Source organism: Manacus candei, unplaced genomic scaffold (genome assembly GCF_025592945.1).
Source record: "Manacus candei isolate 608988 ecotype Guabito, Panama unplaced genomic scaffold, ASM2559294v1 h1tg000109l, whole genome shotgun sequence".
Classification (NCBI taxonomy): Eukaryota; Metazoa; Chordata; class Aves; order Passeriformes; family Pipridae; genus Manacus; species Manacus candei.
The window spans coordinates 2139957-2165720 of record NW_026138157.1 but is presented as its reverse complement, the minus strand read 5'-3'; the positions used below and the strand labels follow the sequence as shown (position 1 = coordinate 2165720).

At 38.7% G+C, this 25764-nt stretch overlaps 2 protein-coding genes across 3 annotated transcripts in view; both read left to right on the top strand.

The window, feature by feature from the left end:
• Positions 1-13079, top strand: part of PPP2R5C (protein phosphatase 2 regulatory subunit B'gamma) — a 79068-nt gene extending 65989 nt beyond the window's left edge. For both annotated transcript variants that reach the window (XM_051769630.1, XM_051769631.1), the window contains 6 exons: positions 1357-1527; positions 2079-2206; positions 3713-3814; positions 5691-5763; positions 7998-8114; positions 10144-13079. In XM_051769630.1, coding sequence (XP_051625590.1) covers positions 1357-1527; positions 2079-2206; positions 3713-3814; positions 5691-5763; positions 7998-8114; positions 10144-10275 — 723 coding nt within the window. In that variant the 3' untranslated portion in view covers positions 10276-13079. The remainder of the gene's footprint in view (positions 1-1356; positions 1528-2078; positions 2207-3712; positions 3815-5690; positions 5764-7997; positions 8115-10143) is intronic.
• A 4943-nt stretch (positions 13080-18022) lies between these two features.
• The window catches only part of DYNC1H1 (dynein cytoplasmic 1 heavy chain 1), a 44998-nt gene continuing 37256 nt past the window's right edge, over positions 18023-25764 (top strand). The window contains exons 1-8 of the mRNA XM_051769629.1: positions 18023-18312; positions 20960-21047; positions 21650-21823; positions 22059-22314; positions 23232-23418; positions 23592-23863; positions 23974-24201; positions 24675-25751. Coding sequence (XP_051625589.1) covers positions 18042-18312; positions 20960-21047; positions 21650-21823; positions 22059-22314; positions 23232-23418; positions 23592-23863; positions 23974-24201; positions 24675-25751 — 2553 coding nt within the window. The 5' untranslated portion in view covers positions 18023-18041. The remainder of the gene's footprint in view (positions 18313-20959; positions 21048-21649; positions 21824-22058; positions 22315-23231; positions 23419-23591; positions 23864-23973; positions 24202-24674; positions 25752-25764) is intronic.

Below are 25764 nucleotides of genomic sequence, written 5' to 3'. Positions count from 1 at the left end.
CTGACCAGATATGAGATGGTGGATCCAGAAGCAGTTTAGTCAGAAATTAGCTTGGCTGAACTGTGGTCTGTTGAGAGACAGATGTTATAATAAAAGACATATTTCTGGCACACAGAGCTACCTGCTGATGCAAGGCTTTGAGTCAGATCGTATTCATGGCTACCAGCTTTGGACCATAGACAAAATTGAACTTTGGACTGGCTGCATGTAACTGTGTGGATGAATAATTTTGATAGTATAGTGGTTTGCCTCCTTACACTCAGTGTCAAGTGGGTAAAAACTAATCTATTTAATCAGTAGATCACTAAAAAAATTACTACTGACAAAAGTCCACCTGACTAGAATATGCCTATTTCCATTGTAAAATGGAAACTGGATTTCTTGAAATAAATGAAGTATGCAACTGAGCAAGAGTTCTCTTCCAGTTGAAGCTTTTAATATTTATTAAGATATCAAATCCCAGACATTCTGTCATTTGTACTATAGGAGATCTTGAATTCTTAGCTTTCTTCCAGACATGAGCTAGGATGTTGCATATTTCCTAGCAGAAATCTGAACTCATATGCATCCAAGTCTGTTTCCTTTTTTTGATCTCAAATTAGTACATGATTACAACATTCTTTAAAAACTTAGCACGTGCATCCTCGAAGTAGTAAAGTGAAGTACTAAGTTCCCCCTCAAAGATTCTGGACATTTCAAATGTAAATGCATTGCTTCCCCTTGCAGTTATCACATGAGATTTTTTAATGTTTTATTTTTAAAAATCTTTGTAAATTGCCCAAGGCTTCATTGAGGACATAGTGTCTGCTTTTGTGATTAAATAATATATACGTGAAAGATGCACTGATTTCTCAAAGTTGTCTTGTCAGTGATGGTATTAAATATTGCTTGTAAGTTTTATATTTAAAAATCATAGAATCTTATATATTTTGAGTGTTCATGGTGTGCTAGGTAAGCAAGCTGCATAAATTTATTAATCATGAAGAAAGTTAAGACTGTGATTATACTAAAATAGTCAAATAAAACTCAATATTTAAGAGCAACATGCCTAGAGTATTTGCTCACCTGTCAATTTAGGTATTTTTAGTAAATATTTTCTTAAAATATAATTATAGAAAATTAATTTTTTGAGCTTTGGAGTGCACCTCCAAGAAGGTAGAGATAGATTTAAAGCTCCTGTCACTTCAATGGCAGTTAATTTTCCCCATAGTATAGTAGCAAATTTTCTGCTGTTACATGGGACAAGAAATCGTGAGTTTTGTGTTCTGCTTAAAATATCAGAGTCATTAATGAGATACAATTCAATGTGAAGTAAAGTCAAATTATCATGAAATTATGTTCTCTTTGTCTCTACAGGTTGTAATGGCACTGCTGAAATACTGGCCAAAGACTCACAGTCCAAAAGAAGTCATGTTTTTAAATGAACTAGAAGAAATTTTAGATGTTATTGAACCATCTGAATTTGTAAAAGTTATGGAGCCTCTCTTCAGACAGCTAGCCAAATGTGTGTCCAGTCCACACTTTCAGGTCTGTACTTACTGAATGTACAGTAATGTGAGGATTTTTGTAAAGCAGAGTTGTAATGTGGTACTATTCACCATAATGAATTTATTTATTGCAAAGAAGTCTTCGATTCTGTGTCAAGTTTTAGGGATCCAAACGTTAGCTTTACTTTTCAAGAGTGCAGTATGTGCATTTGTGTTGGGTGATTCACTTCAGTGTTACACTTAACATAAAAAAACTTCAAAGCTCAGTGTTTTCAGAAGTACCCAAAGGCTTTCAGTACATAATGTTTGCATTTCGTAGCTTGTAATGGAATTCTACAAATACTCATTCCTTTGGGAAGTATTTCTTTGCTTGAATTTCAGAATTCACGGGTTATAGTTTGAATTGCTTCTCTGTCAAGGAAAAAGCAATTTTTCCTTCTCTTTCCATCAACTCTGTGACTCCCATTTACGCTGAAAATAATCCAAATCTGAGTTACAACTTTCCTTAACTTTCCCTTGTATTTGCCAAATGTTTTAGTTATTTGCTCTGTAAGAGATTAAAGCAGTGTTCCTTTTTTCATGTCGTCTTAGGTGGCAGAGCGAGCATTATACTACTGGAATAATGAATATATTATGAGTTTAATTAGTGATAATGCAGCAAAGATTTTACCCATCATGTTTCCATCCCTGTACCGGAATTCAAAGACGCATTGGAATAAGTAAGAAACACTTGTACAAATTTCTGCTACTTCACTTATGTTTAGTCCTAGGCTTAAGAGTTGAGATCTCTGAGTTGCTAGTTTAACAGTGTGTTGAGCTGTTTGTTCTATGACGTTAAAGTTGCTGGATTAAGAGACTACTGTTGTCAATTTTTAGGAAATATTAAGAATTGAGGAAGAAGTTTTTCCTTTTTTCATTGAACAAGAAACAGTGTTTTAGTGCATCTAATTCATGATGTTCTTCTATAAATGTGAAACATATTTGGCATTCACCTGTAGCTCAGATACTTCTAAAAGCTAACTTTGGTTTCTGATTTGTGGTTTTCTGCATTCTAGTGAAATATCTTGTAAATCAGATCATTTTTTCCTTTTCTTTTCTTTTTGTTTATTGTTGGGATTTTTTTCCTTCTTTCTCCATTGACTAGTTTCACTTTTTTCCCTCACAATAACGTAGTACTTGCACATGAAAACAGTCCTGGTCAGCTCCCTTCTGCAGCTGTTCCGTTGTAAAGTGCCTCTTTGTTTGAGCTATTGTGCAACTGCTGGGATGGTGACAGTATCCCAGTCTGGTTCTGGCCATGATTTGAGGACTGCTGGTGGGCTGGCCAAGAAATGAGTAATCAATCTGCCACTAAACACTGGGAAAGAAATGAAAGCTAAAGTGATTGCTTACTGTTGCTGGGTGCAAGCACTGATAAATAATGTACTCATTAATAAAATTCCGATTCAGTGATGCATTTGTACACAGGAAATGTAGATTGCTATTGGTTGTTTTTTCTGGCCTTCAAGGTCATGCATTCATTTTAGTCTGAACAGAAGTCATGCCACCCAGTACAGCTGCACTCTTACTTGTTGCATGATACAAAGTAATTGTTTAACTGATTGCTTTTTGAGCAGCAATGCATTACAGACCAGAGCTGTAAACTACTCTGTGAAAGTGCTGCGTAAGGCAGATTGGTTTTGTGTAATTTTTTTGGTGTTTTCCACTTTACTTTTCTAACACTTTTCTAAAGAGTCATGGATAATTGTGTTGAAGTGGATGCTGTTGCTGTGTGGCAGTTTTCAAAATGAAAAAAATGGTGTCTTTTCTACACTCCTTTTAATCACTATCTCTTTTTTCTTGAATTTGTCGGTTGCCAGTAAGTCACGATCTTTAATGGCATCTTGCATTGTCTATAATAAATCTATCTTGATTAGTGTTAGCTACTAAATTTCAAAACTAGTCCTGTATTGATACACATAGTACTAGAAGTTAAGTTCAAACATCAAAGTGTAAGCGATGAGTAGTACTGTAGTGTAAGAAAACTGCATTCAAAGTTGGTAATTTTAGTTCTTGTGTTAGGCCTTTTGTGGGTTAACTGAAACTTCCATTAATTAACTTTGTTTCCACTTATTCTGAAATGATGTAATTTTCCAGTTATGTAGGGTATTGGCTACTGTTGACCAGAAAAAGTAGATTTCAAAGTTTAAAGTACTCTGAGTTTCAACCAGAAGTTTTACTTATAGGACAATACATGGCTTGATATACAATGCTCTGAAACTCTTCATGGAGATGAACCAAAAACTGTTCGATGACTGCACACAGCAATTTAAAGCAGAAAAACTGAAGTAAGTTTTCATGTCAGTGTGTCTGTCTGTTCTTGAGTAATTTGTTCAGAGTGCTTTAGCTCTGAAAAACCACTGTGTCATTAGTGGGAAGTTGCCCATTTGATTCCAGTACAGCAGTCTCAAAGTTGACTTGGTGAAACTTCTTGTTATATGTGAACTGTAAATCTTTTTAACAATAGGGTGCCTCATGTAGGCTTAGACCTAATACTGCTGGGGTCACCATCTTCCTAAAATAAAGTTTTTGAGAGGGACACTGCGAATCATGGAGCCCAGTGTAGCAGATCTGTTAAACAGTTCAGTTCATATCCTGTGTTTATTTCAGCATGCTTTATTTACCTGGTGTTATTTTCTTTCATGTTGTCACTCTGTCCCAAAATACTTTTCCAATGTTTTTCAGCATTGCATTGTGTGTGAGCATATCTTCATGTTCTTATAAAAGTTACCTGAAATCAAGTTGTTACTGTATTGTAGTACTGGGTTTAGACTTTATCTGACAGAAGAATCCTGCTCAAGTGAGACTGAGAAGTCAAAAGTGTTAGTGGTTTGGGTCTCATTTTAGGAACTGGGAGCATAGTTAGAAAATGGGTCCCGAAAATACCTGGATTTAAATTTTATTTTTAATTTCAAAGTAAACAGGGATTCTTTCAAGTAGTGGTTTAAATTGTACACCTATTTTAAACTGATATATTGGAAGTGGGACAGATTTTCAATGTAGATTGATTTGTCCAAGTTTTGAAGTTCCTTATTACATTTCAAGTAGAAATGAGCTTGTAGTGTAGCAAATTTTTAAAGTGTGTGTGTTTATAGATGACAAAATTGTGGGCATTGGCTCTTAAAAAAAAGTCTGTAATTATCTTTTCCCACATAGCAAATAAGTGGAATCCCTTTAAAATGAGAAATCACTCTTCTCTTCTCTGTTTTTTAGGAGTTTTTTGGGTGGTATTTTGAATGTGAACTAAAGCAAGGAGAGTGCTGAGTGACATGGTAGCAAAACAAAACAGAAAAAATCTCCTACCACACAGGAACTTAAAAAGGGGATAGTTAAAGACTTCTTCCCTCCCAGCTTGAATTAACTTGAGAGCTGGAGGCAAATTGTGTATGTGCTTGGATACAACTGGTCTTTCTTTTTTGTTCTCTTAACATTTGGATCAACTGCTCTATGAATTGAAGGCTGAGAGCATTTTTAGCCCTCTTAGTTCAAAGTCATTTTAAATTCTACTAGCTTTCAAAGGCAGATGATCACTGTGATCTCTGCAATAAGATGTTTGTTTGTAAGAAGGAAAGGAAAAAAAAATCCTAGATTTTACCATATCAAATTGCATTAGGCGTAAGGAAACAAACCTTTGCTACTTTAATAAAAAAAAAAAAAAGCATTCTGGCTCATCCCTCTTGGCTTGCAACTCCTAGAATGAGCATGGTTTTGTTTGAATTGAACTCTGTTAGAGTTCAATTCAAAATGTCCCTGGGCCTTTTCCTTTAAACTATTACCTGAAGCTGTTGGGCTGACAGTAAAAATGCCTGCCCGTTTTTGCAGGCAGTTAGTGACTTCTTATGTTTCAATATAGAATTCAAGTATTATGAAGTTAAAACACAAACATGCTTTCGACATAGATCAAGACTTCTTTCTGTTTTAATTTTAACTCTTTTAACAATGTACACTTATTAAAGATAAACTGCTATCAACCAGTTTGTTGCTTTCCTGAGAACCTATGAGATTTTTCCCTTTTAATGTTGATTTGAGGTCATGGGCTGTTGATATATGATGCAAATTATCCTGTCAACAGCGATGTTTTGGGCAGTAGACTGAAACAGGCATAGCTGAATAATTTATTCTGTTGAATTCTTTTACTTCTACATGATTTTTTTTTTTTTTCAGAGAGAAGCTAAAATTGAAGGAACGGGAAGAAGCATGGGTTAAAATAGAAAATCTAGCCAAATCAAATCCCCAGGTATTTAGAAAAGATTAACATGCTCATGTTTAAATACTTCAGTTTTGTTAAATATCAGTGGGGGAAACAGGTCTGCCTGATCATGGAAATAAAGCAATTTCACTAATTGTATTATGAAAGATATACAATAAAAGTACTTTTAAAATTTGTAACCTTTCTCTTGTGCAAGTAATTATTTTTTTTAAAAAAAAAGGTTTCTTAGAAGTATGATATGAAGTACTTTTTCCTTTTCTTATAATAGGACATATACTGTATTGCGGTTTGAAAAGTTATTGTGCAAAACTTTGGAAAAATATAGAGATGCCATAATTGGTTTCTCTTGAAAAGCTGTTTTGCAAACAATATATTACAAAAGAGATCTTTCTGCAAACTGTGAGTTATGACTGGTCAGTTTTCCTTTGTGTCACATGGATTAAAGTAATATTGTACGTCCTTGTCTGCTGCATTTGTTCTCATACCTGCACTGGGCCGGTCTGCTGGGGAACCTGCACCTCAGGTTCTTCCTAAAGGAAAACATCCTGTCAGGCATTACTTGATGTAAACCAAATTCTGATAAACAAAGGTCCTTTAGACTATTCATTATATTTTGAAATTATGGGAGAAGGGAATGGTTTGGCCTGGGTTCCCCACCCCCTTAATTTGCTTGGAGAATGCTGCCACTTTTCCTTTATCTCAATCATTCTGCTATGAATAAAAAGACCCCAAACATTTAAATTACTTTACAGACAGAATTTTACTATACTGCAGCAAGAAACTTACTGTACTGTGTATTTCCAACACAATCTAGCTGAGTTTAAAGTGGTGAAAGAGGGAGAAACCATACTCTGTAAACAGAAGTGGGACACTTTCTGATCTCAGTGCTATTTTAAAACAGAAACCATAAGGTAATCTTTTTGTCTAAGAAGGAGGAAATTCATAAATGTTTTTTTCTTCTTGTGGCATTTCTCAGGGAACAATTACTCAACTGCTTAAATAAAATCTGTCAAAATTTTAAAGAAAGTCAGTTGACAACAGATCAATTAAATTAATCAAAAAGGGCTGTTCATATGAAAGCAGTAATTGACTTTGACAAAGCATTTATCTAATGAGATAAGCCATACAAAAGCCTTGCTTGAAGAGTACTTGATATACATGGTCATTTGCTATCACAAACAATGAACTGTTGCATGTTTGATTAATAAGGGGGATTGATTTGTAGTAATAACAAAAAAATTTCTACCGTGTATATTTCCTTTTCTTACCAAGTAACTTTTTGTAAATGTATGTTTTCTGAAACTTGTTAACACAACCTTATACAGTATGTTCTGCATAGTATACTTGAAGAGAGCTAATAATTAGAAGCAATTAATTAATTTTAATACTGAGTGCTCCACTGAATTTAGATAAGGATATAAACGCTTTCAGCACTCTACATAATGGCTTTTAGGGGTTTCTTTTTTTCCTGGAATTTTTTTTAACTTTTTAGTTTGTCTAATGACTGAGAATTCTTGTTCTTCAGAGCTACTCCTGGCTCTGCAAGACACAAGAATACATTTTAAGGTTTCAGAATAATTATAATCATTAAATCCATGCATTAAGTTATTGGTATACTCAGATACTAAAATATTTATGAGGAAAAATTGATGAAAAATCTGCGTGCATAAGTGAGTTTTGAATTCAAGATCATATACACCTCATCGGAATTAAAATATAAAATATTGAGATTGCTGGACTGTAAGAGTTTTTACAAGATTTTTTTTTTTTTTAATTCTCAAAAGACTTCTATGACTTTTACTTTCTGAAACAGAAAAGTTTTGAAATTATATTAAATGTGTATTAACTATATTTGATCTTTTGACAGTGTATTGTCTCTTCCAGCACAGAATTGCACCCAAAAGTAAAATCGTTGTGTTTGGGTTGCTCCGTGGTTCACAAATCACTAGACAGCATATAAATGAGGTTTCACATAACTAATTGCCCAAGTAGGCGTACTGGCAAAATCTGAGTATTTTAAAATTCAGTCTCAGATAATCAAACCATGGGGTTTTTTATGCTCACTGTGTTTTTCAGCAGGATGTTTCTGCCAAACACAAGTATTGGAGTTCCATTCTAAAATTTATTACTTGTGCCTGGAAGCATAATATATCGAAGCTAATCTCATGTAACTAGTCATATAATTCAAATGCTCAAATGCACTCTGAGTATTTAGGTATTACTACTAAGAATGATTATTTTAACACTTTGCATTTTATTAGTACCCGACATATAGTGACACGAGTTTGCTGAACAGTCCTGTTGCAATGGAAACAGATGGGCCTTTAATTGAAGATTTGCAGACGCTGAAAAAGACAGTGAAAGAAGAGGCTTGTCAGGTAAAGCCTTGTGAAGATAGCAAAGTGCTCTAATTTATTAAATGATTTTTTAAGTGACTGTTAATCGCAGACAAAAACTTCTGTTGTGTTTTCAGCCTTGTAACCATTTATCCTGGAGTGATAAACTTCATCCCAGCTGCTACTTTCAAGTGATACTGTAGCAGCCAGGAATACAGTGTTATGTTTCTAATCTAGTGAATCTATGTAATAGTTTCTTTTGTCATTTCTTCTGCAGAAACTTTGGGGTTTTTTCCTCTTAGGAATAGCTTTTTGCATCATAATGGGAACAATAATTATATTTTGAGGATAGCTAGAACTGTAGCTAAAATCTACCACATCATGTTCTAGTCTCCTCTCTATAAAACAGCTTTGTTTTTTCATAAGAAAAACTTGGCATTAGAATCTCACTATATTTTGTACATTTTTTTATTTGTTGTTCAGAGCCTTCTTAGTGGCTAGAGCTCCTGTGTTTTGAAAAGATATGTAAAGTGTGCTTTTGTCTTGCCCACTCATGGGTCTTCTTCCTCAGTCCACCATCTGTCAGGTTCTGTTACCAGCTACAGAGCAAGGACTCTCAAGGTCATTTCCATCCTTTTTGTCTTTAGCTAATGCTTACTAATCTTCAGGTGTTTTTAATTTATTCAGTCAAGTGGAACTCAAATACCAGGATTCAAAGTAGATATTTCAACTTGGAACTCATGGAAAATGGAGAGGTGACAGGAAGTATTGCAGTATCACTAAGATTTCTGGTAGAAATATGTACTATATAGTACTATGAATATATCTAAGTCCAGCAAAGTTTAAGACCAGAGAAATGGAGCTGGAAAGAAGAGTTGAGATTGCAGATAAAGTCTGTTAATTTGAACCAATGTATCCAATAAGACATTTAATAAAAATAAGCATGTGGTCAGCCTTACCTCTTGTATTACTTTCTTAAAATTCCAGTGTCGTTGTCCTGCAAGATTATACTTTATTTATTATTTATACTATAGCATTTTGGATGAAGGTCTAAATTAAAAGAAATGCTGAAATGCCTCTAAGACATGCTCAATGATTGTTTTTTAAACACTCCTGTATGCTGTGGATTCCAGCGCATTACAGGTAAATCTTGGTGGCTGAATTATATCTCTGTCCAAGGCAATGAATGAGGTAACATTCTCCTGAATGGGAATGCTCATTAGAGCTAGTCAGTGAGGAGCACTGGGCTTACTAAAGTTTCTAAACCTCTGCCTTGCTTCAGACCTTGGATAGCTTAGCCAGTGATGGGGAGAGGGGCCTCCTTTCACTCACTCCAGAGCCTAGTACCAGTGCTAGTGGAGAAAGGTACAAACAAAATTATTTTGCCTTTCCTTGCTCAGAAAGTGTACAAGGAGTGAGTGAGATGATTAAAAGGTTATAAGCCAGTTATTCAAAGGTGAAGATCCTGTCCTGGTGAAGATAACAGAATGTTTTCAAACAGTAACCCTTACTATTAAGAAAAACTTTTAGAAAGCTGTGAGAAGTATAAGTTTGCAAGAAGATGGATAAGTTTGGTCACCAGAATTGATATAAGGATTAGAGTATTGCAGAAAGCAAGCTAGGTAGCATTCCTGCATCAGTCTCTGAGAGGACACTTGACAGACCATTGGATATCCTTGCTAAGTACCATCTTCTTTATAGAAGAACATGAATAAACAGGGTAGGTGAGAGAGACATGGGAACTACATAAAGGCACCATTACGTAGTTTAAAGATACTTTGATAGGAATACTGTGGTTTTGAAAGCATTGGTAAAATTGGTGAAGTGGTAGTAATGTTGTTTTTGTTAATAGCTTAGAATTTCTTAGTTGTTTCTAATTTTTCCTCTGAGCAAAAAAGTGGTTTTAATACTTGAAACTGCATAGCTGGTAAAGAGAAGAAAGTATAAACTTCTTCCCATATGTTTTTTATTTCTTTTCCCATAAGTCAAAATACTTGCGTGCAAGAAATATTCTTAAGTAATTGTTTAGTAATTAATAAGTTTGGCCAACTTTGTTCTATTTTCATTTCAGGCACAGAAAGATCAGAAAAAAGATCGTCCTCTTGTGCGACGCAAGTCAGAACTGCCTCAGGATATCTATACCATGAAAGCCTTGGAATCACATTGCAGAGCTGATGAATTAATATCACATGATGGGCATTAAACTATTACAGTGAAATATTATTTTGGAGGAAAAGTTTTTTTTCTGGACTCAGTTCTACAGTAGAACTTACTTTTTTGTGCCATACCAATCAGTTACACAAAGTCAAAGCTTTCTTCAACCCAGTTCTGTAGGCAATAACTTAATAGAGTATGCAGCTCAAGATTAGTAGTTCAAACAATGGTAAATTACCCAGTTCCATTTGCAGAATATTGGGTTGACTATAATCAAGTGGACACAATTTCCTGGAGGTGTTGTCATAGTACCAACTGGCTGATAACATGCAGTTTTTGTAGTATTTGAGAAAAACATTCTATAAACTCTTTCCGTCTAAATAAGTGAATGACCAATAGTTGGTACTAATGATAAATGTGTTTTTCAAAAGTAAACTTATTTCAAATATAAGTATTAAACTTTTTCTAGGATTTCTCACCTTTACAGTTGTTTCCACATTATTGCTGTCCTGTAATATACCAGCAGTTTTGCAAATACACAATTATTCTTTCGTATTATAAAACATGGCTTACAAACTGGTAACATTCGTGACAATCCTCAGTCATCATTCCTTTCTAAGAATTCTGTAAAATCATTTCTCTTTTACTTAGGATAAAGATATATATATATCTATATATACCACATCCTAATCCTTTATGTAGATTTAAAGCCATATCTTCCAGTCTTTAGTGTATAATATGGCACCAGTATTCCAGGTATGAACTGGTAGAAGATTTTTTTCCTAAAATGAAAATTTGTTTACTATGACTGGGAATAGACTGAATATGAAATTTCATTTAAGTTTTTTCAAGTCAATAAAATAACTCTTTCGCTGTTTTCTCCCTTATCTGAGCTTTTAATACTCAGCATTTTTCTTGGGCTCTAGGAGTTCAGTATTCTGTGGCAGATATTATGTGTGATTTCAGTTGCATCAGTTTTTATCTGAAAGGTGAACATAATCTTTCAGGTAACACAAGATCATAAGCTTATTTTTAAAAAAAAAAAAAAAAAAGGAGAACAGACTCTTGAATTCCATTCTGCTTCTTTCTAAATGAGTCTAAGAGCTGAGGAGATAGTGACCATAATTTTACCGTGAAAATATTTTTTGTTGTTGTTGTAAAGAGCACATGTGCTGCAAATACACCTCACAAGTGAACTGAAAATGCATCTGAGTTGCTGATGATCTTCAAATGCTGCTATATATTCCACAAGATTACTTGCATGTAATGAGCTTTTTGTTGTAGATGGAAAAGCACGGGAGGAAAATCTCTTTAAAAATATAGTGCTTTGTCTTCAATATTTGATTTCTCTCAGGGTGGCCAGTATTTTGACTTACTTATCCTGCTTAAAAGCTGTTTGAAATGTGTTCTGCTATTCTGAATGGGTGATTAGTTTCTTTTGTCTCTGGCAGTAACATGATATAACTTAATGTTTAATGTCTTGATGCATAAAGAGATAAAAAACGTGGCTTCTTTAAAAACAGTTTTGTTCTACTTTTTAAGGAAGTATAACATCTCCTGCATCCATAAAAAAGAATTGCTCAAAGCAGACATTCATAGTAACCTTGTGCAGATGTAGTGCCTGCTGTTTGTTGGTTGCATTTAACATTCAATTTCCAATATTTGTTACGTTGTCTATTGGAAGAAAATTGTGAGTGATAAGTATTGGCTTACAACAACTAAATTTCAAGACCAACCCAATCTTTTAAGTGGAATGTCCACTGTGTCTGAAAACATTTCCTGTAAAACTTGAAAAGAATATGCTTTACCATTAGGATAAACTATATGAAAGCAGTTTAAAGATGCCTTCTCCTTTTGAGGGAAAAAGGGTGCTTTTTTAATTGTGTAAAGCAACGTCTACGTATTTTGATATACCATTGTTTGAACTTCCATCTTTAGCTGGTAGATTATCAGTTACCTTTGATTTTGGGTGTTCAGTATGTTTGTGCAAGAGGTCGCTGAAAGGAATTATTCCTATGTTACCCAAGGGGGGTATAAAAAAGCTGTATATCAATGTTTGATTGATTGTGTGATGCTCAACGTATAGGGACATCTTTCACTGTCTAGATTTTATTTTTGTTCTTTATTGAAGATAAACACTCACCAAAAAGGGAAATATTGTGGTATTTTTTAGGGCTTGAAGGTCTCTATAAAGACATATTTGAAGTTTTGGGCCACTAAACATTTGCTTAGGCAATATTCCAAAATCTATCACCACTAATTGTTTAGCATGTTTATTATCAATATTTATATACTTCTTATAATCCTGTACTAAACAATTCTAAAACTAATACATCCAAAATAAAAAGAAAAATTGACGTAGAATTTTGGTGACTGTTGTTCTTCATAAAGTTCTGTCTGACACCTTCCCCCCATTTTCCAAAATTACACCTGTACATCAGGAATGTCAAAAGTAATATTACAAGTGTCTTTTTAGTGTGGCTTTAGTATGGCTTCATTTTAATATTGTACATACATTGTACCTTGTTTTATGGTAATAAGTAATAAAAATGTAGACTTCATATTTTGTACAGAATCGTCCTATGTACAGAATAAAAAGTTCCTAGAAACAGCAAAAATAGGTAAGTGGCACAATTATTTTTCATTAGACAATATCTGTAACATTATGCATTAGTGGAATGTTAAGTTCAAATGTACCTACATATTTTTTAACATTTTGTAATTCGATTTTTTGTTCTGGCATTGTTTCTGAAGAACTTCATACACCTGCCATTTAATATGCTTTTATCTAATTTTAAAACTTAAAAAAAAAAGGGTGTATTATATGGACAAATAAAGAACATGTGAATTTTACTTGCTCATCATGAAACTAAATTTAACACAGGGGGTTTGGGGGTGTGTTCAGATTATCATTGTTTGCACAGTCAGCTGTACAGATGAAAATAATTTCATAATTTCACAAAAGCAAAAGAAATACGGAAAGGCCATTACCGAAAAAGAAAAAAAGAAAAAACAACTCAGGAATAATGGATATTCAGTAGAAAAAAACAGACTTCAGTTGTAGAGCACCAATCAGTACTAAAAGGAATTTGCTAAAACTCCAATCTACAATTATGGAAAATGCACCTTTCATACCACCGTATTTTCCCCTGTAACACTTCTATATTGACAGGTGTCAAGCAAAGTAGCCAAAAAATCGAGGATTATATTGTGGTAGGTGGTAGGTGGTCAAGTGGCAAAGATGTAGGGAAAAACTGAAGTCTGCAGTAGGAGTTGTTTTCCCTCTGCAACCCATAAAAGTCTTCAAAAGAGCTAAGGAAGTAACTCGCATAAAGCTGACATTCATTAAGGGGAGGGCTGGGGGAGGGAGTGAACCTGGGATCAACAGCTGACTACTGACTTGAGTTATAAATGTAAGATTTGAGTTATAAATTAGGTCTTTGCATAGTGAAAGAAATGGCTTTCTGCTTGAGCTCAGTAGTAAACACATCACATCATGAATGAAAAACTAGATATTGAAACAACTGAGAATCCAGTCATTCACTTAAGGAAATTAGGGTCAAATATCTCTCAAAATGCAATATTTTTAAAATACTGACAATGATGACATTTTTCCCATATAAATACCTTACTGAGTTGCAAGCATGTTCAGGAAGTGACCTTTAATCCTTTCTCTCTAAGGGAATTAAGCTTGGGGGCTTTGACCAACAACCTTTTTTGGCATTGCTTTCATGGTTTGGCTTTGTAGAATTGGAAAGGAAGGTGCTGGTGTAGCACCCATTGCTTGTATTTAGAGGTTTGTTAGATTTGCTTTATGTGCCTCCCAAACGTACTTACAGGAGATCACTGTGATTCCAGGTTATCCCAATGTTCTGGAACACATTACAGGCCACCCACCTGAAAGTGGAGCATTTCTGCCCCTCTGATCTTGTCCTCGCTGTGTGCAGTGAGTGTGGAGACTCTGACTGTATAGCTAATTAAGAAATGCCATTCTAATTACCATATCACTGTCTCCCTGGATTAGTTTCTTTTCTATGAGGAGACTTGGCTCGAGCTGTCCTTACCTTATGAAATAAAGCTTTGATGTAGTTAAACATTTTTGTATGAAGAAATTCCCAAGGGAGGATTTACTGTGGAGCTAAAGAAGGTAATGGATTATCCCTTCCCCTCGTAATTGAAGAGCAGCACGACTGTAGCTGGCTTTCCCTGGGCCCAGGCACGAGGGAACTGCACTCACTCCCACCCCAGGGAGGGCTGCACACACACAACGTGCAGGGTTCAAAAGCTGTGGTGGTAAGGGGAGAGGGCTTCCACTGTTTAACTACAAAGGGGAGAAGGGCATTCACAGAATTGCTTCAAGCTATTTTAGATATTTTTGTGAAAACCACACTGAAAGGGTTCATACTAGCATGAAGGGTTTGCCATGGCAATTTTTGTGGTACCCTGGCTGTAGAATTAAAGATGCAAGAGGATTAGAGATGGGAAAGCGAGTGATTTGCTCTGATGGTTATTTGTTTGGGTTTTTTTGCTTTTTTTTTGGTCTCAAATACTACTAAATTATTATTAAGGATAGGGAAAGAAACTTTTTTCTCCCCTTAAGTTGTTCCTTTTATAAAGTGTGAAAAAGGTTCTGTTTCTACATATGTTGTGTGGCATTTGCCAGGAGCAAATCTTGTCTGCCTTGACAAGTCACAGTTCTCATTTTCATTCTCTGAAATACATATCTTTAGTTAAATTGTAGGGCATATGTGTCATACTGTCAGTCTTGCCATTTGCATGACTGATTTCAGTGGCTTCTCATACCTGTGAGAAGGGCCAGGTCCTGTGTGTATCCAAGAAAAGGACATCTATAATTAACTAGTGAAAGATCATGGCAAACTATTTTTCACCCTGACTGAGCAAGCTAAAGCCTTTTCTTTCCATAGGCTTTAACTCCACAAGAGAACTTGTGCAAAAAGCTAGTTTGTCTTGTCTCTGCTTCAATTTCCCTTTACTCACTTGGTATCATTCTCCCATTCCCTTTGGCACAGTAGGTAAGGATGAAGTGATTAAAGGAATACAAAGTGTCTTACCTACGCTAGCTTTTAGTTGCAAGTAGCCTAACATTTAGATATCAGAATTGAAGACTTGTTCTTTATGCCATAAAGTCTTGTCAGACATGGTGCATTTCTATTTTTAAAACCTACTGTTGGGGATTTTTTTGACCCTATTTTCTCTGCAATTTGACAGCAATATATATAAATATTTGCTTGAATTGTGATTTCCTATCCCTGTCCTGCTTTCTTCTTACTTCCTAACTTTCCTTATTTGTATTTTTTTTCCTGGCAACAGTAATGAAATATTGTATCTTACTTCGTAAGCTACAAATATTTTGTCAGGTTTTGGTGCAGCAGGTGATGATTCCTAGAAGGACAAGCATGCCAATACTTGGAACCACCTCTTGAGCTCACCTCCAAGGAGATGCAAAGTTACGCTTCACATGCATCAAAGTTGCTCAAGAATATTATCAACACCCTTTTAATGAACATCCTGAAGGCCACAATGTTAATTTAGCCTGCATTTTTGGATGCTTGGCCTGTGCTGGCACTTACTATGTGGATGTAAGAAGCAGCTTATTCTCCCCCCATTGGAAAGTAGTCAGACACCACCAGATATGGGATAGCTTTGGAATTCAGGCAGCTTAGAAAATTTTGCTATTTTTTTCATGTGAAAAGCAATCCTAAAACATAACCTACATATAGAGGAATGATCAGGTGTGAGCAAACTAGACTTTGGAAAATGGCAATAGGCAAGTGTTTTATTAAACACTGTCTCAGTAACTATTCTGTAAATACAATATTCAGATCGGTACCTACAGTTATTTTTCTTCATCAAAAATAAATTCTACCTTTCTAGTGGAGGGGGAAGGTGTTTAAATGGTTTTGATTCATCAAAAACCAATCACCTCTTTTGGTGCTTGTGGTTGAAACTTACTTGCTGAACAGATCTTTTTTTTTTCCCCAACCAAGAAGGTTTGGTGTTTCTATTACTTAATAAAATCAGTGTTTTGTCAAGGTTCAACTGGACTCATAAACCCTTTAGGAACCTACTTGAGCGTGGCATGCTTTTTCCCTTAGTAGAAATGGAGGAGCCAGGGCATGTGGCTGAGCTTTCAGGATTCCTAGTATTGTAGCTGGACCTAGACACTTTTGCTGAGTTACACTTGTGTAGTGGCTTACAACTCAGGACTTTCTTTGCCAGGCAGGATATTTCACCCCAGCTTCCTTCTTGTGCAGTACATCTGAACAGATCCTGGACCTGAGGGTCTCTGCATTTCCCTGTTTATCTATCTGAGGAAATGCATGTGGGGTTCAGAGGCAGTTTTTGCTTCTCTTTTGGGGCCAACATTCCATTTTCCACCTACATATGAGCAAAAACTGAAGTTTCAGTCTGTGGGTCACCCACCATCCCTAGTGTACTTTTGGAGAGTCAGTGGAATTGCTTTGGGACTTCACAGCCCCCTCTCCAAGACACATTCAAATGTCAGCCAGGACCAGGGGAGGAGGGTACTTGTTTGGGCACAGAGAAGTGGGATCATCCATCTCAGTGGCAGTGAGCTAAACTCATCTAATACCTTGATCAGTCAAAGACACTGGGACGTGGCAGCGAGCTAAACTCATCTAATACCTTGATCAGTCAAAGACACTGGGACGTGGCAGCTATAAAAGACCTTTAAGATTTTTTAAAGATTAGATTTACTTTTTAATTTAAGTCCCCTTTTTCAGTGATGTGCTTTTGCTCCCTGTGTGTCCTTTGTGTTTGGGAAACAGTCTCACAAAAGCCTGGGATTAATGGTTTGGGTGCTGGATTCATTAAAGGATGATTGCAGGACTGGCTGGGCTGGGTATATAAAGCCCCCGAGGTGCAAGAGTCGGGGGTGGCTCTTCACTGAAGAAGCCTTGCAGTTGGCCTGCTGCTATCTTCGTGGGAAAATGTCACTTGTGCCATCTGTTAAGGTTTCTGGGTTAATTTTCCACGTGAAATAAACAATTTTCATTCGGACAAATGAGCCTCGGAACTGCTTTTTCTTCCAGGTCCTGGGGCGGCGGCAGCAGCAGCAGAACACGTCTGGCCCGGGCAGTGCTGCCAGGGCGCTGAGGCCTGGATGGGGGCGGGGGGGAGGATTCTCCCCTTCCCGCTCGGATCCCGCCCTCTTCTTCCAGAATAAATCACTTGGATAAAATCCTTGTGGAAGGATTTCCTGAAGGGAACCCTCCAGTACCTGAAGGGAGCCTACAGGAAAGAGGGAGGGGGAACTTTTCACAAGCGCATGTAGTGACAGGACAAAGGGGGGATGCATTCAAATCAAAAGAGAGTAGGTTTAAATGAGATATGAGGAGGAAGCTTTTTGCTGGGAGGGTAGTGAGGCACTGGAATAGGTTGCCAGAGAAGCTGTGGATGCGCCATCCCTGGCAGCGTTCAAGGCCAGGTTGGGCTGTGAGCAATCTGGTCTAGCGGAAGGTGTCCCTGCCCACGGCAAGGGGGATGGAACCGGATGATCTTTAAGGTCCCTTCCAACCCAAACCATTCTGTCATTTTATAAATAGAATAGCGAGGCCGCGGGAGGCGGGAGGAGCCGGCGGGAAGCAGCGGGCAGGCGGGGGAGCCGCTCGGAGGCCGCGGGAGGCGGGCGGGGCGGGGCGGGGTGGGGCGGGCCGCCCGTCCCAGGCTCCCCCGCGGCGCGGCCGGGCGGGGCTCGCAGCGCGGCGGGCGGGCTCAGCCGGGGCGCGGCGGGGCGGGCGGAGCGCGGCGCCGGCCCGTGTCCTCTGCCTCGGCATGTCCGACTCCGGCGGCGGCGGGGGCGGCGGCCCCGGCGGCGAGGAAGGCGGCATGGAGGTGTCGGGCTCGGCGGTGCAGAACGTGGCCGACGTGTCGGTGCTGCAGAAGCACCTGCGCAAGTTGGTGCCGCTGCTGCTGGAAGACGGCGGCGAGGCGCCGGCGGCGCTGGAGGCAGCGCTGGAGGAGAAGGGCGCCCTGGAGCATATGCGCAAGTTCCTCTCCGACCCGCAGGTGCACACGGTGCTGGTGGAGCGCTCCACGCTCAAAGGTGAGGCGGCAGCGGGGCCGCCGCCGTGGCAAAATGGCCGCGGCCGCCCGGAGCCGCCGCCCTGCCGCGAGTGGGAGGGGCGCGCCGGCCGCTGCGGGGCCGCTCCGCCTCAGCACGGCCCGGCCGGGCACCGGGGGAGGGAGAGGGAGAGGGAAAGAGCGGGCACGGCGCGGGATCGGGGTCGGGGTTGGAAGAGAGCGGGCATGGCGCGGGATCGGGGTCCGGAGAGGGCGGTGGCAGCAGCGGGGACCCGCCCGCCGCCCTGACTCTGCTGCCGCCGCCCAGCCCGGCCTCCGCCGCCGCCTTTGTTCCTGAGGCCCGGAGGATGCTCGGCGGGGCTGTAGGCGCAGATCTGGGCGTGCTGCGGCTGCGTCCGCCCCTGCTTGGGGAGGCACCGAAGGTGCTTCGTCAGTCGGCTGTGGGTGCCGCAGGCTGCTGGGGAAGCGGCCTCCTTCTGGGCGAGGCAGGCAGCCGCGCTGAGACGAACTAAAGCGCCAAAACCTCGGATAAAAGGAATATAAATCCCCTATACCTGAATAGGCTTGTCAAAAACGTCGTGTCATGGTTAACTAGCGAGACCCCGAAACTGACAAACGCAGATGTGGACCTTGCAGTGCCTTTGTTTAGTTACCACAGCTCGGTGGCCCTGTAACAAATGCTGATAGAGCCTTCCCAAATCTTCGTTCGCGAAGCCCAGCCATGATGACAGCTCGGTGGCCGTGCTGCTTGTGCTCGGAACCGCATCAAGTGCTGCATTAAATAAATACTGCAGCTAAGCTGAGACTCTGACTCGGATATCTTTGTTACTTACATGCTGCTGTTACCATTTATTTCGAAAATTGTCAGCAAATCTGTTGCTAAATAGGCTCTTACTGTCACAGAACGCAGCCTAATGAACAATGACAAAACACGACTAGGCTTCGTCACTAATGCAGGCTCTTGCTATTAAACAAGCCCCTGCAGTCTGTCAATGTATACCTGCCTGCCAACGTGACCTTGCAAATTTTAATATTAAGCTTCTGGACCTCTACTCCTAGCGTGCTGATGGTTCCATTCCTGTAGATATATATCAAATCTTAATATAGTCATACTTCATACTACATTATTTAACATGTCAACAGCCACAGTTTGACATAATGCATGTATGCTCTGCAGTTGCTGCTCACTGAGGGAAGCATAAATAAGGTTCTTCTGTTTGATGTCTATTCACTATAAGCTTAAGATGTTGCTTAAAAATACCCTGTCTTTGTTCATCTTATACCTGTTTCCACTGATTATCCTTCTGCTTCCCCTTCCAAAGTTTGAGATTTCTTTTTCAGCAGGGTTAATTTTCTAGAAGGGAACAAAAGAACAACTGTCTTTATGAATTCATGATACAGTATTCAATAAGATTTAAAGAAAATCCATTGAATATTAATTGGCTATGCAGATGATGTCTGCATTTGTCCCGTGCCTGGCTCATGAAGTCAGTTATCCTTAGTTCAGGTTGGAAGGATAAATAAAAGATAGTGGTGATCAGTTAGCTCCATGCTTGTGGCATACATATTGTTATATATATATGTGTGGTTAAAAAGAAATTGAGACACTCATTACGTGTTTCAGAAGCCAAATACTAATTTACAATATGCAGAAGGCATTTCTATCTGTGTCTTCTGGTTTAATAGCAGTTTTTTGGGCAGAGTGGATTTTCTGATTGGCAGCCAGTCTTCAGACTTAACAAATCTGGAACCTCCACCAGCATATGGAGATCTTTTCTCTGACACTGTTAAAAGCAATGTTATTACTGAAGCTTGTCTGTGGACTACATAGCATGATGTAAATTATTGATTACAATGAAACAGAAGCCATGTTTCTGAGTAATGAAAAATGCTCTCTGGTATCACCAGCTACCCAGCCTGCCAACAGCTTTCATACAGGTTCCTGTGGTGTCTAGTGCAGTGTTGTTCTTTGACCAGGCTTCTGGTCCTCGGGATCACAACTATGACTCCCTGAGGCTGTATCTCCTAAGAGGGTATGAATGAAATCAGGATGAGAATCTACTGCAATGTGTCCAGAGTGTCCCCCAACAGGCAGTAACCTTCTGCACCGAAATCACTGCATTGCAGCACGACTGCCTGCATCCCCAGCAATTACATCATCTGTGATGCATTGGTTTTGGTAATGCCTGAGTACTTCCCATAGCTTGGCCTTTTGTTCTGTCAAGAGGTGGTTTTTTTTGTTCAGAGACTTAATTTCCAAATCATTTTCAAAGGAAAAGTCTGAAAATACAAAGCCACCTTTGAAAGAAAAAAGCAGCTGTTTAATGTTCTCGCTGAAATGTAATTATCCTGGCAGCATATCTCTACAAGTAAATGCACATTCTGTAATGCAGATTTCTCTCTCAGAATACAAGTTATAATTCACCTGTTGTAATGTTTTATTGTTTTTTAATAGCAACCTAAAAAAGTTAATGGAGTTCGTTAAAAAACAATGAACCCATTCTGAATCTGAGAGATATTGCAAAGCTACATTTGACCTAGTTTAGTTAAGTAAGTTGGTGTGGAAATTAAGGGTCAGAAAATAGCCTGATAATAGCAGAAGATGGTTGAGAGCGGGTGGCAGATGCGTTAGAAATGAAGCATTTCTTACACAGTATGTTTTTTTGCAGAGGATGTGGGAGATGAAGGAGAAGAGGAAAAAGAGTTCATTTCCTACAGTATCAGCACTGACATTCATTATGGAATAAAGTCAAACAGGTGAATTAGTAAAATAGATTTAACATTTCTACCCTATGAATGTAAAACCTGCACAAGCTGATTTACCTACTTTACCTACAAATTTACCTCCAATTTACCTAGTGCTTTCAGGCAGTATTTTTATTCAAGTGGGGCAATAGCTTTTCAGAGTGGAGGCTCTGATAAAATAAGGGTGTGTCATGAGGCTGAAAGGAACAGACCTAGGACTTCTAACTCTGCAGTTAAAGAACAAAGTTTTATTTGTTTGGCATACATACAAATGTAACATACAACTTGGGTTCAATAATATTCAGTTATGTCTGACTCTTAAATATTTGTCACTTATCTTGATGTATATTGGGCTCTGAAGCTCTGTAAAATGTGTGCCTCTTTAGTGTGCCCTTGCTTCAGAGTCCTTATTGGCAGTTCACTTTGGCTGATTGCTGAAGTATAAAGATGTATTTATTTGGAAGACTTGTATTCAACTCTCATAGAAGAAAGATTATGAAGTATGATGATACAGATTAGCATTTGACTGCTAAACTTGCAGTCAGATTAAAACTATTCTAACTGTTGCTTAAGTTCCAAATGATTAGTTAGTAACTCTGTTCTCTGTTCTGCAGCCTGGCCTTCATTAAACGTACACCAGTGATTGATGCCGACAAACCAGTGTCTTCCCAGCTCAGAGTGCTCACTCTCAGTGAAGACTCTCCATATGAAACACTACACTCTTTCATTAGCAATGCTGTTGCTCCCTTTTTCAAGTCCTATATCCGAGAATCTGGCAAAGCAGACAGGTAATTCAGTATAAGTACTGCATTTCTGTGCTAATGAATTGAAGTAAATGTTTAATGCAAAAAAACCCCCAAAACAACAGTAACTCCTCAAGGTGAGTCATGTTAAATTGTTTAAGCACACAGTTGCACATGATGCTGTTGCTGACTCTTGGAAAGCAGTTCAGATGATGGCCTGAATGTGTTGTGTATGGTTTTTGTTTTGGCTTCTTATACAGTAATATCTGTGCTTTTTCAGGGACGGAGATAAGATGGCTCCTTCAGTTGAGAAAAAGATTGCAGAGCTTGAAATGGGCCTCTTACATTTGCAGCAGAATATTGAAATTCCAGAGATCAGTCTGCCAATTCATGCAACCATTACTAATGTTGCCAAGCAGTGTTATGAACGTGGAGAAAAACCCAAGGTTACAGACTTTGGTGAGAAAGCTGAGGATCCGTTGTTCCTCAATCAGTTACAGTCTGGAGTCAACCGCTGGATTAGAGAAATACAGAAGGTAAAAAAACAAAACCAAAGCAAACCAAAAGAACCCAGAAAAACAACTAAGTGCTAACCTATGTAGTACCTTGTATCTTCTTCACAGTTTAACTGGTAAAGTGTTGCTTCATGCAGGATACTCTGAAGATCTGAGGCTAGACCAGTTTTCTGAGTCACCAGAGACACTATTCTAAATTAGGCTAAATCTGGTCTAGAATTAGGCAAAACTCAGTTTAAATTTGGAGTCTTGTCTAAATTGCTCTACAAGTAGCTGAGAGCATGACTGTTTTATACATATTGTAGTAGACTTAAGTAACTGGCAATAATCTTGTGAATTTTGTAACTATTCTTAAAACCTTTTCAGCAGATTGAGAGAAACAGGTCTTTTTGGTTTGGTTTTTTATTTCCTCTGGTGCATCCACAACTGCATCACAACAGTTGCTCCAGCCCTATCTTGTAACCTCATACTCCTGCCTGTTACTCTTCAAAAGAACTGCTGTTACTCAAAAGTAGCATCTCATGTATTACTCTGAGTTTTTTCCCTCTATAAACACATGTTGCTCTTGGAACAGTGTTGCTTTTTCTTATTTGAGAGCGTAGAACATCTGTTATCCTGCCTGGCTCATCTGTCATTAACCAGAATCCAGACACTGATCAGGAAAGCAGGCAGGTGACGTTTTTAGGCCATGCTGAAAATACTACATGAGGGTCCTAAAACTCACTTTCGGGATCTCTGTAATTAAACTTCCTCATGTGTTGCATGCAGTTACTACACTTTTCACAGAATGAGTGCCAAAACTGTCTGAGGTTGGATTATTAAAACCTAGCAGATATTAAATGTTTCAATTATATTTAGTAACAGCAAGTTTTTACAGTTGAAGCATATAAATTAAATGCTTTTCTCCCTCCCTTCTCTTTCTCTCTATTACTTTGAAGGTGACCAAATTAGATCGAGATCCTGCATCAGGCACTGCATTACAGGAGATAAGCTTCTGGTTAAATTTGGAACGGGCTCTGTACCGCATTCAGGAAAAACGTGAAAGCCCAGAAGTTCTTCTGACTCTGGATATTCTAAAACATGGCAAACGTTTTCATGCAACTGTCAGCTTCGACACAGACACAGGTAAAATACCTTTTCAGTAACATTTTTCACAAATGTCCTATGGAACTTAAGCTGTTACAAAATTTGAGCATTGTGGTACATAGAACAACACTGGTAGAGGAACCTTGGTGTAGTTACAGCTACAGATTTGGTTAATGAAATGAAAAGTTATATTCAAAATCTTTTCCATTTAGGTCTAAAACAGGCACTGGAAACTGTGAATGACTATAATCCGCTGATGAAAGACTTCCCACTGAATGACTTGCTGTCTGCTACTGAGCTGGACAAAATAAGGCAGGCCCTTGTTGCAATATTTACCCATTTGAGAAAAATCAGAAACACAAAATATCCAATCCAGAGGGCATTGCGTTTAGTGGAGGCCATTTCAAGAGATCTGAGTTCTCAGCTACTTAAAGTGTTGGGAACCAGAAAACTCATGCATGTTGCCTATGAAGAGTTTGAAAAGGTATGTTCATGGTTTTGTGGTACTGGTCACTGTATTTTTGCATTGATCAGTGACTTTCTGGAAGCATTTCATTTGGGAGCTGAAGTTCCTATTCTAAAACTTTTCTTCAGGTGATGGTTGCATGCTTTGAAGTATTCCAAACCTGGGATGATGAATATGAGAAGCTACAAGTTCTGCTCAGAGATATCGTGAAAAGAAAAAGGGAAGAGAACCTGAAGATGGTGTGGCGGATAAATCCTGCTCATAGGAAACTCCAGAGTCGTCTTGATCAAATGAGGAAATTCAGGCGTCAGCACGAGCAGCTGAGGGCAGTTATTGTGAGGGTCTTGCGACCTCAGGTAATTTTTTTAGTTGTTATTGAACTGAAAATTTGTGTGGCTCCTTCAAGAGCGTTACTGTTACTTAGAGAAGTTACCAACACAAAACTAATGTAACGTTCAGTTTCACTGGCTGCTTCCAAAACCAGTTTAGTTTCAAACCCCTGCTAATTGGCTTAGCTTTAATTCTGACTTACATTGAATAATACATGACCATCCTCATGTTAATAAGCACAGCAAGTCTAGACATATAAATCCTTGAGCTTGAGTAAACCACAGTGGAAAATGAGATTATGCTCCATAGTAGTGAAAGTTTGTAAAGTATCTATGTTACCCCATTCCTACTGGCACTTAAATCTGAAACATGACTGAAAGTTTGTTAAGGATTTACTAATTTGTAGGGGGGTTGCAAGGCTTTTTAGAACAAACTGTGTTTATCCATTTTTAGGTAAATTTTGAAGCATCCAACTCACTAAACTGTGATTCCAATGCAGGTAACTGCTGTTGCCCAGCAAAATCAAGGAGAGGTACCCGAACCACAGGATATGAAAGTAGCAGAAGTCCTTTTTGATGCTGCAGATGCTAATGCGATTGAAGAAGTCAATCTTGCTTATGAGAATGTTAAGGAAGTAGATGGATTAGATGTTTCCAAAGAAGGTACAGAAGCCTGGGAGGCAGCAATGAAGCGCTATGATGAAAGGATTGACAGAGTTGAAACAAGAATAACTGCCCGTTTGAGAGATCAGCTTGGTACAGCAAAGAATGCCAACGAAATGTTCAGGATCTTCTCTCGCTTCAATGCCCTGTTTGTCAGACCTCACATCCGCGGTGCCATCCGGGAATATCAAACACAACTGATCCAGCGTGTGAAAGATGACATTGAGTCTCTTCATGACAAATTTAAAGTACAATACCCGCAGAGTCAGGCTTGTAAAATGAGTCACGTCCGTGACTTGCCTCCTGTGTCCGGCTCCATAATTTGGGCGAAACAGATTGACAGGCAGCTCACTGCTTACATGAAGCGCGTTGAGGATGTCCTTGGTAAAGGCTGGGAGAACCATGTAGAAGGTCAGAAGCTAAAGCAGGATGGAGATAGCTTTCGCATGAAGCTCAACACTCAGGAGATCTTTGATGACTGGGCAAGAAAAGTTCAGCAGCGCAATCTTGGTGTGTCTGGTCGCATTTTCACCATTGAAAGCACTCGTGTTCGAGGTCGATCTGGAAACGTCCTGAAACTGAAAGTCAACTTCCTCCCAGAAATAATTACACTTTCAAAAGAAGTCCGAAACCTGAAGTGGCTTGGCTTCCGTGTCCCACTGGCAATTGTCAACAAAGCTCACCAAGCAAACCAGCTCTACCCATTTGCTATTTCTCTCATTGAAAGTGTCCGCACGTATGAGCGAACATGTGAGAAGGTAGAGGAGCGTAATACCATCTCTCTGCTGGTTGCTGGCTTGAAGAAAGAGGTGCAGGCTTTGATTGCAGAAGGAATTGCTCTCGTGTGGGAATCATACAAACTTGATCCTTATGTCCAGCGGTTAGCAGAGACTGTCTTCAGTTTCCAGGAAAAGGTTTGTTTTATCT